The sequence below is a fragment of the Anoplophora glabripennis genome, unplaced genomic scaffold (genome assembly GCF_000390285.2).
Source record: "Anoplophora glabripennis isolate ALB-LARVAE unplaced genomic scaffold, Agla_2.0 scaffold327, whole genome shotgun sequence".
Taxonomy (NCBI): domain Eukaryota; kingdom Metazoa; phylum Arthropoda; class Insecta; order Coleoptera; family Cerambycidae; genus Anoplophora; species Anoplophora glabripennis.
Genome location: NW_019416408.1, coordinates 219,828 through 231,990, shown reverse-complemented (window position 1 = coordinate 231,990; position 12,163 = coordinate 219,828). Strand labels below are relative to the sequence as shown.

Genomic DNA, 12,163 nt, shown 5'->3' with positions numbered 1-12,163 from the left:
ATAGTATTGAGCTAAATTTGAAACAGCTTGGAATAAAAAAGTAAATATAGCAATGTTTTTGGGTTTTCTCTGTTGCTTTTGGTAAAGCCTCCATGGGCAAATTCTTTAAAAAATTGGTTCCAAATATCATGTCACTGTCCACTTAAACTAACATGTACTTTTAAGATAACCCCATTAAGAATATAAATATAAGGGATTAACGTACTGAAATACTAGGTATTAGGGGTGTAACGTTTTTAACAAAATGTTTATAGAGCTGAGATCTGGTGATTTTGGTGACCATACTCTCCTGTTCATTAAATAAATACCATTTTTAAAGTAAATAATAAAGTTTTTTACAATATCCCTGAAACTGTTAGAACAAATTTCAATTTCTGAGTAGGTAAATTTTAAACATTTCGAATTTCTTGATATTTCTTGTTATTTAAAAAAAATTAAAGTGGTGACACGCGAGGGTGATATTTTTACATAAAATAAAAAAACAAAATAATATTATAGTAATAAATAATAATTATTTTTATTTCCGTGATTACAGTCATATATTCTTTAATTCATTGCAGATAACGAATTATTACGACATGGCATTACAATATTCAGATTGGTTTCCCATACTAGGACCGCTGGACAAAAAGTTTCTATCATCATGATAATTCCTAAATCTTTCTTCTCAGAAAGCACGCTTTACAACTTTAAAAACTTAACAAATATAAATAAGCAAACAAGGTTATATGATTGTATCTAGATCTACGAGATCTGAAATTTAGTAATTTGAGATGAAGTTACGTAATAGAGCGCCTTCCCATTCTTCCTTCCTTGAGTGGTTTATAATATTATTATTTCAATTTCACTTGATGTTATTTTTTAAAATAGAGGATATTTTAAAAATTGTGAAACATTGAACAGTTATGTGGCTCATATTATTATGTCTACTTACTTATTGTTTAGGAAACACAAATTTAAGCACCATGAAATTTTTGGATGTAGTAGGGGTGGATGATATTTTTCTTGAATCTGCACTAGAAAGTAACCCACGTATAGCACAAAAAGGTCTATGTATCATAATGGATGCTGCTGACTATCCATGGAAAATGTTGAAATGGTCAACACCCGAAAATACTAAGTTATGTGTTAGAAAAATGATGGCGCAGCCTTTTAATAATTATAGATTCCATATAGTTAATATATCAATGGTAGTACATGTTGCAAAAGAAATCATTTGGCCATTCTTACCAGCATACATTAAGGAAATGGTTAGTGACACAAAACGGTATATTTTTATTTAAGTCGACCTAATAACTATGTACACCAAAATCCAACAATGTTCAAATGAATTTTACCTTTTGCATTATAAATTTCTTTGAAAGAAATTAAATAAAAGAAATACGTTTTTAAATAATTAGGTGAAAATTTACATAATTCATAAACTTTTGTATTCACCACAAAACTTCAGGTTTCAGAATTGTAACCCAATCCCTGTTTTTTTATTAACAGCCGCTGTAGACGAATAGGTAGCTAGGGGAGGGGCCAGGGATGTACACGGCTCACCCCGGAAAGTCCGGTGCCCACCCCAGAAAAAAGATCCCTTTCTCATATTGATAAGTCGACCTTTTTTTATATTGGTACGTCGCTGATTGCGTGAGCCTTTTTTTAGAGGCCTCCATAGAGTCGTAGTCCTAGGCCCACCCAAGCAAAAATCCTAGCTACGCCCATGGTAGGTTAGGTAGATTAAGAGCATAGGCGTAGCTACAATTTTTGCATGGGATGGGCCCAGGCTGCAAGCTCTATGATGACCTATAAAAAAAACTCCCGCAATAGGCGACTTCATTGACTCTAAAAAAAAAAGGTCACGTAGTCACCAACATACGCTAAATTACCGATATAAGAAAAATTATATTAGATCTTTTTTTGGGTGGGCCGTGCGTACACCTAACCCCCCCCCCCCCCCCCCAGCTAGCTGCGCCCATGATCAAGAGAAATACTATTTACAGACTTAAGACAGGATTATATAAGTGTAATAGCAATTTAATTATGCTATTTATGCTATTTAATTTATTTCAACTTTTAACTTTTAGGTTAAATTCCATTTTAACGACTGGAATTCTCTTCATCGATACATTGACAAAAAAGTTCTTCCTCCACATATGGTGGAACCTACAATGTTAATTACAACGAGGTATATGAAAAACTGTATGAAAGGAATGAAGAAATATTAGCATATACGAAATTCCGAAGAGAAGTAGCATTTAGTTGAGAAAACAATTTGTCATAAGTTCTGTGGTTATGGTACATCCATTGCAAGATATTTTTTAAATGATTACTATAACATTCCTCGCATAGTACATAGCAAATATTTGAATCTATAAATATTAAGCCATTAAAATTATATTAATAAAATAATTATATACTTAAATTATTTTATTGAGAAAAGAAAATAGATGAAATACATGCATAATAAAGACATTAAATATTCATGTATTGTATTAATTAATATTGCATGATTGTTATAATAATTGTTGTTCTATATCACTATATTTCTTTACAAAAATGGATAGGAAATATTAAGGGAAAATATAAACGCACTAGATATTCAGGACTTGGTTCACCACCGTTTTTTTAACACTCTCAATGACTTTTAGTTACCTACTACAAGAAAAGGTTATGAGGACTCCATTGTTAGCAGTGGTAATTGCTTTAACACTACTATACTTTAAACAATGTGCTAGTAATATTACCCAGCTTACCACTATGTTTGATCAGGTCAGAATATTTTAAATCAGTAGGTAATTACTGAATCGATGATGAAGTTTCTATGTGAAAATGAGATGAAATCTAACACTCCAGATTGTAAGAATGGTATAAACTAGACCCCAATAATTCTAACCCATAAGTCTACTTCCTACAATTTGCAAAATTATGAAATCAGTAGGTAATTACTGAATCGATGATGGAGTTTCTATGTGAAAATGAGTTAAAATCTAACACTCCAGATTATAAGAATGGTATAAACTAGACCCCAATAATTCTAACCCATAACTACTTCCTACGACCATTTGCAAAATTATGAAATCAGTAGATAATTACTGAATCGATGATGAAGTTTCTATGTGAAAATGAGTTGAAATCTTCAAAATTCACCGACGTTTCGAAGCCAGCTATTAAAACGCTCGAAATTCATATTTTTCATACGAATATATCTAAAACAGACTACAACACTCCTAAGCTCTACAAGCCGTAAAACAATGTTGGACAAACTTTCCAAAATTCACAGATGCTTCAAAATTCTACTCCGAAGCCATTCAACACAACGCCTGAAGACACCCACACGACCGCCGCACCATCCAAACGTCAATGTCAAGACAAATGCAAAAATCATGTACTGATCTTTCCGATAAATTCACCGAACCACCAGGACGATATCGAGTAGGCGTAGTCATAAGAGTAACTAAATAAATAATAATAAATAATATTTAGTTACTTTTATGGGCGTAGTCCCAGTCACCCGCGTCATCGGATGATGACCACGTCCTATGCCAAAGCTTCCCTGAGACCGCCGACGAGAGACGAGGGAAATAAAAAATTTCAGCTCACTTTTGAAATTTGGATGAGTCGACAGTCTCGACACCAAAAGCCGTCTCCCGCATGACCTCCGGGTTGGAATTAAATCTTAGTTTCAGATAAAAAAAAATTCTTAAAATTTGCAGCAAAACGGTTTTAAAATGAAAATATTAGTTTATTAGTTATAAAAGTTGTTTATACAGGGTGTCCCACCACAAACTCCATTGATGGATATCTGATAAACCGCTCAAAGGATTTTTTTGAAATTATGATGGTGTGATACAGATCGTGGGGCCTACCAAGCTAAAATATTTTCAAGGTCATCGTACTTCCGGTTATACCGGAAATAGATACTAACTTTCTTATTTTAAATGGAATCCCTTGTATATTATTGCATTTTTGGAAAGAGCATCTATTTTTAAGTTGAAAACATATAATACACTACAATACTTACGATTGACCGTTTCCGAAATATTTTGATTTTTAAGCAAAAATTGACAGATGCGGACTGTCAGCAAAATTTAGTTTTCCCGGAAAAATAGGTTTATTTTTTTGTGCAAATTAGACATGTTGTAGAGGTAGAGAAAGACCTAATTTATTGAATTTGATATGAAAACTTTACAGTTACAGGGTGGTCAAAAAAAATTTATCGAATATGTTCAGAATATGTGGAAAACTCGAAATTTTTTAATGGAAACCCCTAATTTTTGTAACGTATTCGCATTCTGCACTAAAATTAAGTGTAACTTTGTTAAAGTTTCCCTATACCTAAACCCAGCGAGATCTCGCTCGATTGAACAAGCTGTGTCAAAGCTGCCCGCAGACAAATCCATTTTTAATAACACTTATTGGAACAACTAACATATAAATCTGTATGTCTTTTCCACTTTTATGCCTATGAGATACACTGACATGCCTCGTTTGAAAACTGAGACAAGATTTCAAGTGGAAGTGCATAAGCTGAAAATATTGGAACACTGCAAAATGAAAGCACATTACAATTTTCATGCAGAGGATACGCAAAACTATTTTATCAGATTAACGAGTAGTAAAAATTGTAGTTTGATGGTTTTTTAAATATTTATATTTAATTACATTGTATAATACAATTACAAAACAATACAAAATGTAATAAAGCATAATACATACTACGTAATGGTTTAATAATTTTTTATATACAGAGAAAAATGTATAACACCATTAATTTCAGTGAAAAATCACCATTAAATGAGCAAGTGACATTAATTTAAATTGAAACAAAAGTTAATAACATTCAATTACGTCTTCACATTTAACTGTTACATTCATTTTTTTTATCGTAAAACTTAAATTACAAACTATTTTTTTTTACAAATCTTATATACAAAAGGCAAAAATATCCTACAAATGTATCACTGTAAAATATCAATCATACAGAAAGAAAACCATTTTTACAATAAAAATTGGTGCTTCTATACATAAATCTTAACCTAACAATTTGGATTCCGTCAACAGTTTATTATAAAATTGTAACTCAATGTTCACTCTAACGAAGAGTTTTACCAACAGTTGATTTGTAAACACATATTTTCCTTAAATGCTAAGAAATAAATACTAAATGTCACCACAACCTTCGCTTCAGTAGTAAAATTTAAATTGCTAATTTCTCACAGCGGGCTCTTTGTGTCTTCCCATGCGATCGGCATATTCGTCATCATCTGAAATTAAAATTATTCATTGTATTATCCATCACAATGCAAAATCTTGCTCACTAATTTAACAGTACTGAAAGAGTATAATCAATTCAAATTACAAGTAATGTCTAAATTTAGATAGAAATAACTACTCTGTGAGCTACATGTCCTGACCAGCAATATCTAGTAAACAGCTAGGATATTTCATCAACCGAACCCACCAGACATATACTGGTTTTGGACCGATTAGTCTTCATCAGTATACCAATGGTGAGACAACCGATGAATGTCCAATTGTTTTTGATGACTGAATTATAGACGTAGGGTGAGTATACGAGCCCAGGCTCATAACAGTTCGGCCGGCCAACGTTTTTAATTAAATACTTGAATAAATTACAAATTCTACCAAAATGATGAAAGATTTCCTTAAAACTACCTCACTTGTAATAAAGTATAGACTATCAATTTACTAAATTTAATCACTTTTGACAAAATTCAAATTGAGGAAAACATAGTTAACAAAAATGCAATCCAACCAATGGGTCATTATAGTTCGGCCACTTATCATATCTGCCATGAAACTGATATACTCCATCAAAACAAAACACATACTGAATAATTCAACAAAATATCTGTCATTATTAGTTTTACCCACGTTTTGCTTCAGATTTAACGTAAAATGCCTCGTGGTAAACCTCTAAGTAAAGATTTACGAGTTTCTATTATAAAAGCCCATGAGAAAGGTATTTCGGCCCGCCGAATATCAGTTTCTCATTCAATTCCGCGTTCTACAGTGCAGGATATTATTAATTTATACAGAAGAACCGGCGGAGTCGACCAAAAAGTCAAAACCGGCCGACCATCTACAATTACAGAAGCAAATAAAAGAGCTTTACGCAGAATAGTAAAAACAAATCGGCGGTCCAATACTAAAGAAATAACTGCACTATGGAGGGACAGTATAGCAAAGCCTATTTCAATGTCCACAACGAAAAGAACTATTCGAAAAATAGGATTCAAGTTTTACAAGGTAACTTTTTATCTTTTTTTTCTTGTTTAAATTCTTGGCAATTTTTTATTTTTTTCCAATAGGCAAAAGAAAAACCTCAATTAACAAAACTGCAGAGGAGAAACAGGTTAAAATGGGCACGAGAACATAAAAATTGGACGAATCAACAATGGCACAGCGTAATTTGGAGCGATGAGTCAAAATTTGACGTTTGTGTAGGTGACACACGAAAACGGGTTTTGCGTACACCTTCAGAGGCCTATCATAGCGATTGTTTAGTCAAAAAAGTAAAGTTTCCAGCATCTGTTATTGTCTGGGGTTGCATGTCTGGTAGAGGTGTTGGTAAATTGCATTTTGTTGATGGAATTGTTAACGCGCAGAAGTACAGAGAGGTATTCTGGAAGAGAGTCTGTTACCATCTGTTGAGATGTGTCAAACGGCGGAAGGGCATTTCATATTCCAACAAGACGGTGCACCGTGTCATAGCCCTTTTCCATTGCACTTTTATTAGAATCTATATTAGATATATTTGGAATATTAGATTCCCCCACACATGGTTGCACTCAGTGGAAGAAAGTATACAGCCATATTTTAATTTCCGATACAAAGTTAGTAAATTATATAAATATTTCACCAGTCTCCCCTAATAATTCTGACTCTGCCCCCATATCATTTGTATAACTTTATGCCATCATATAAGAGAATAAAAAACCGCCATACTTAAGAAATGTGCAAAGCCTGCAGTTCTAAGCTCTCCTTGACTATTGGTTTATTGTCTCTGTCTTGCATTAGGAATTTGAGAACAATGTACGTCTAAGATATGTACATACGGAAGATAGAATGCTGGACAATAATTACGTTTTTGATTTACTGCGATGGCATAAAGAGTATAAGCCACGGCCTGGAATTGACATATTAGTACGATATTTTTTTTACAAGAATGATAAGAGGTTTTGAGACCATACTAAAGCATTCCAACTTTATTACAAATTATTTATAACCTTTAGTAAAAATTAAAACGGTATTCTAAAATAAAATTTGTGGTAATTCTTAAGCAAAATAATGAATTATTTTCAAATGCTTATTAAATAAAAGCTTATTATTAATTAATAAGGTATTCAAACAAACCACCTGCTTGAGCTTCACAATACCCTAATCTGTCGTAAAATTCTTGACGAACATTTGACAAAATTTCTGGAGTAACTGATCCTAAAATATTTCTACTATTTCTCTATAATTTTAAGCCGTAATTTGTCCAAATTTGCGGCTCTTTCATGTCGATGTTTGTAGAGAAGTTGCGTTAAATGACCCCATCAAAAAAAAGTCGCAGGGTGTCAGATCTGGAGATCGAGGAGGCCAAGGTATGATACCTCTTGTGGAAATAAGCCTTTCAGGAAAAGTTTGTTCCAAATAACCTTGAACTGGCCTTGCGTTGTGTGCAGGACATCCGTCTTGCTAAAACCAAATTTCCTCAAAATTTACATCCAAGTTTCGTACAGCTGGTACAAGTTACCATCAATAAAAAAGGGACCCATAATATTATCGCCTAAAATGCCAGCCCAAACATTTACTTTTTGAGGGTACTGCGTTCTTAATGGTATACTTAAATGCTTGTTTTCCCGGGATCAATATTGGACCACTGAAGGATTACGACGGGCAAGTACGGAAAAAGATGATTTGTCTGTAACTAAAATCTGCCTAGCAAATTCATTATTTTCATCTATTTTTTCCCTAATGGATTCACAAAACTCCATAGGCCTTATTTGATCACCAGGAATAATTTCTTGAGAAGTTTGTATTTTATAGGCTTTGTAACCATTCTTTTTTAAAATGCAACGAACTGTACGGCTTGGAATATAAAGTTCTTCGGAAATTTGGGAGGAAGAACACGGCTCACTCACTTCCACAAAAGCACACCCACTGAACCTCCTTTTCTCTCCTTGCTTCAGGAATTTGACGAGGTTCCTGATTGCTACATTTCGTTTACCGATTAACACATCCACACTCCTCAAACTTATGAAAAATATTCAAAACAGTTCTAGCAGTGGGGACTGGTTCGTCGGGGTATGAAAATATAAATCGACCAACAACTTCCTCTGCACTTTCTGTACGACAATACCATTTAATAATACTAATTTTTTGTTCGACACTGTACACCATTTTTATTTTGTAATACCGTCCGTCTACCTCTTACCTAAAGTTTGAGTGGAATAATAATAAAAATAAAACTAAACAAACAGCAAAGCGCTTTAGATATTCGGTCATTTCACAAAAAATGCAACAGAGCACATGTGCTCCCACAGCCACCCAATTACGAGAGTCTGAGTTGCAGCCTCGATGATATATGTCATGTCTGACCGCTTCCACCCGAAGTTGATACGGGAGATGCATGTAATTTACCTAGTCTACGCGAAAGACCTGTATATTAACGCACTGACAGCAAAGGTAGCAGCAAAGATTTATACACTTGTGAAAGGACAGGTTTGTTGCAGAAAGTGTAAAGTTGAGAGGAAATAAAAACAATATTTAGTTGAATGTTTTTTGTTTCAACTACATATTTTGCTTGTGTCAATATTAGTTGTTTCTTAACTGTCATCTTTACAATTTCAATATCTTGAATGTGATTTTCAAGTTGTTTTCAGGCGATATGATACCATTTAAACTTAAATCTACAATTTAAGTGCTTGATCTGGAAAATATCTGACATATTAAATCTGTTTCCAAATAAAAATTAGAGTATGTTCAAAACATCATAAGTATCTGAATCCAAAGGATAGAATAGTTGATTAGATAGAATTAAGTTGGATTGTATTAGGATTAGATAAGATGGATTAGACAAGACTTTTCTTCTGATAATTTTCAAAAAAAGTTATTCGACAAAATTCTGTTCATCTCAATAAACAAATTCTTGAACACTCACCATCTTCCTCATTTTCTTCCAATTGAACGTCGTTCTGCAAATCTTTGTAGTCAGGCTGATCTTGGTCATAAATTTTCCTCTCCTTGTCTCCAACTCCTAATGCATCAATATGATTTTTCTCAAAATGTTGCTTTTCAACATTTTTCACATGGTCATTATCTCCAAAAGCTAATCCTTCCAAACCATTCTGGCCTAGTGGTGCGTCAAACACTTCATGTGCTCCATTTTCTTTGTCTATATCTTCTTTACCTGCAAATTAACAAATTTAAGATAAATTTACAAAATAATACATGGTTATTAAATCCAACTTATTTTATTTTTATATCACAATTTTCAGGTTTAGCATACATTTATTCAAATTCATAAATTACTCAATACCAAAATTTATTCGATACTGTCCATCTCTAGTTTTCATGCCTAAATGCGGTTGCTATGCCTCTAAATTTCACTGTTTTGAAAACCCTTTGCAACTCTGAATAAACCAGAGGGACGGACTCTTTCAACAATAAATTTTACTGTTGTGACCACTTTAAAATTGTTTCTGACAAATGCAATTTCTTTATCACTGTAATTGTTCCATTTCTCCGGATTACTGAATTATGTCTATAGTTTAGGTGAACTACACAATAATAATCCACCTAATGAGATATGACACCAGGATGCTGGGCAAGCAAAAACAAATGACCAATGTTAACTCAGCAATTAAGATAAATTACATATTAATTTTTACCGAGATTGAAATTGAATTTGTACAATGCATATCATGTTTTAATAACCTTAATTCTGTAGTAAAATTTTATTAGTGTTTAATGACAGTAGGATGTTTAAGGAACTTTATTATTAAATTATTTTGTGGCAAAAAATATGTAAGTATACAAACCAAGAAATATTAAATTTGACAATTAATTGTAGCTCCCAAAAAAAAATCTGTTTTTGTGCTTCTAAAGGTCAAAGGTTCTAAAAAAAAATTACTTTTTGATCACCTCACTTTCATACACCATAATTTTTAAAAACAATTTTAAATATAAATCCTATAACTTTTATTAAAATATTTTTTTGGTTATTTGGATAATAAAAACGCTATTATACTTTGCCACTCTATACCACAAAATATTACTCACCAGTCTTTTCAACGGCAACTTCATTGGCACTTTCTTTAACATTCTGATATCTGTTATTCACAATTTCAGGTTGTTCATTCTGACCATTGTCTTCTTTTTTGTCAGGATCAGGTACTACACCTTCAGGCAACGCTTGGTTGTAATTATTTTTAATTAGTGTTTCTGGAGTAACCGTAGGTCGTAAAAGTGGTCTTGCAGCATTCAGACTTCCTTGAGACGGTTTTAGTCCAGACCTTGTAGTAGATTTTGAAACAGGACTAACGAAATCGTTAGAGTTTGGCACTGCCAGCACACTTTTTTCTTGTTTATCGACAGGTGGCATATTTAAAACATTTGCATCAGATGGTTTACCTTCCGCATTTGGAATTTGATACAGGGAAGAGTCTGTTTTAGAGACTACCATACCATTAAAGTTTTTTGGTGAGGAAACTTCTTGTTTTGGTTCTTGAAGGGTGTCATATAGTGGACACTTTTCCTACAATTTAAACAGGTATATTAACAGGTAACTTGTTTTTTTGCTTTTTGTTACCTTCAGATTGTTTATATCTCTCTTTAACTCATTATTTTCTTTAATTAAATGATTAACATTACTTTCATTTTCATTTTTGTTCACTTGGTTCTCATTTAGTTGCTTCTCTACATTTTGTTTTTCAATTTGCAACTCTACATATTGCGTCTAAAATATATCAATATAAATAATACTGTTAATTAATTTTTGTCACTTACTTTTAGATGTTCTTTAGATGCTTCTACTTTCTTAAGTTCCTCTTTGATTTCCTTTAACTTCAACTGCAAATCATTAATATCTTCTAATTGTTTTTGTTGAGTTTTGGTACATTCTTCTTTAAAATCTTCATGTTGGGTCTAGAATTTACACATATATTAAAACACCTGATATTTTCTATGCAAAAAAAAGAAATAGAAATTTACTATCACATTTTAACTTTCACTTTTACATATCTCCTTGACCTGTATCTTCCCTGCATATTTTCATCTGAAGCTAGTATAAAATAATTTAAATTATATGTAAAAATTAATAAAAACAAGCTATTATATGATTTCAAAGTTAATATGTTTGATGGCTTACCTGCAACAGATTAAAATGCTGTTGTAATGAATTTAATTTAAGCTTAGCGTCACTGGATGATTTGTCATTTTTATTTCTCTCTTCATTCAACTTATTTTCTAAATTTGTTTTAGTTTGTTGATGCTCTGCTTTTTCAGTCTTTAAACTCTTTTCAAGACGCTGCTTGTAATCGGATATTACTGCAAAAGAATGAAAAATTTTATTCGAAACAATAAACATTTCTTGCAATCTAACCTTGTAATTGTGTAGATAAATTCTCTTCCTGTTGATGACATATTTCATTAGATTTTCTAACATCATCTAATTGTGAAAGTGTATTGTTGTAGCATGCTATTATCCCTGTTATTATTAATATTGCACACACATATAAAAATATTTTGGCTCTAGTGCCACGTATTACTCGGGAAGTTGTCATTACATTTATTTAATAACAACCATTCACTATTTTATTCACAACTAATAACATCTAAAACGTTTGCTGTAGTAGATGTAGATGTTGACAATTCACTTCCCATAAAAAATGTTTATTATTGAAAAATTGACATTCACATTCTAAATTAAGAGTTTCTACATTATCGACAAGACAATTACTATAATTACCACACCACAAAAAACATATTAATATTTTTAGATGGTACCACTGATGTTATGGCACGTTTGCAGTTTTACACTGGTATCATACAAATGTAAAATACCTATTACACTTGGTCGCACATCAAATTTCATAAGTATAAATCGCATTAAATTAAAATGTACCAACTACATACTAATACTTAAATAGCTTTTATTTTTTAATTA

The 12,163-nt window shown here is 32.2% G+C and overlaps 1 protein-coding gene across 1 annotated transcript; it reads right to left on the bottom strand.

Moving 5' to 3' along the window:
* Positions 1–4,693: 4,693 nt before the first annotated feature.
* On the bottom strand, positions 4,694–11,922 carry LOC108909474 (putative leucine-rich repeat-containing protein DDB_G0290503). The gene is made up of 7 exons (XM_018713819.2): positions 11,600–11,922; positions 11,366–11,544; positions 11,005–11,142; positions 10,808–10,954; positions 10,279–10,753; positions 9,158–9,406; positions 4,694–5,252 (listed from the first exon to the last, which is right to left on the bottom strand). Exons 1-7 carry the CDS (start codon positions 11,778–11,780, stop codon positions 5,194–5,196), a joined length of 1,428 nt encoding a protein of 475 aa, XP_018569335.1. The 5' UTR covers positions 11,781–11,922; the 3' UTR covers positions 4,694–5,193.
* Positions 11,923–12,163: the final 241 nt, after the last annotated feature.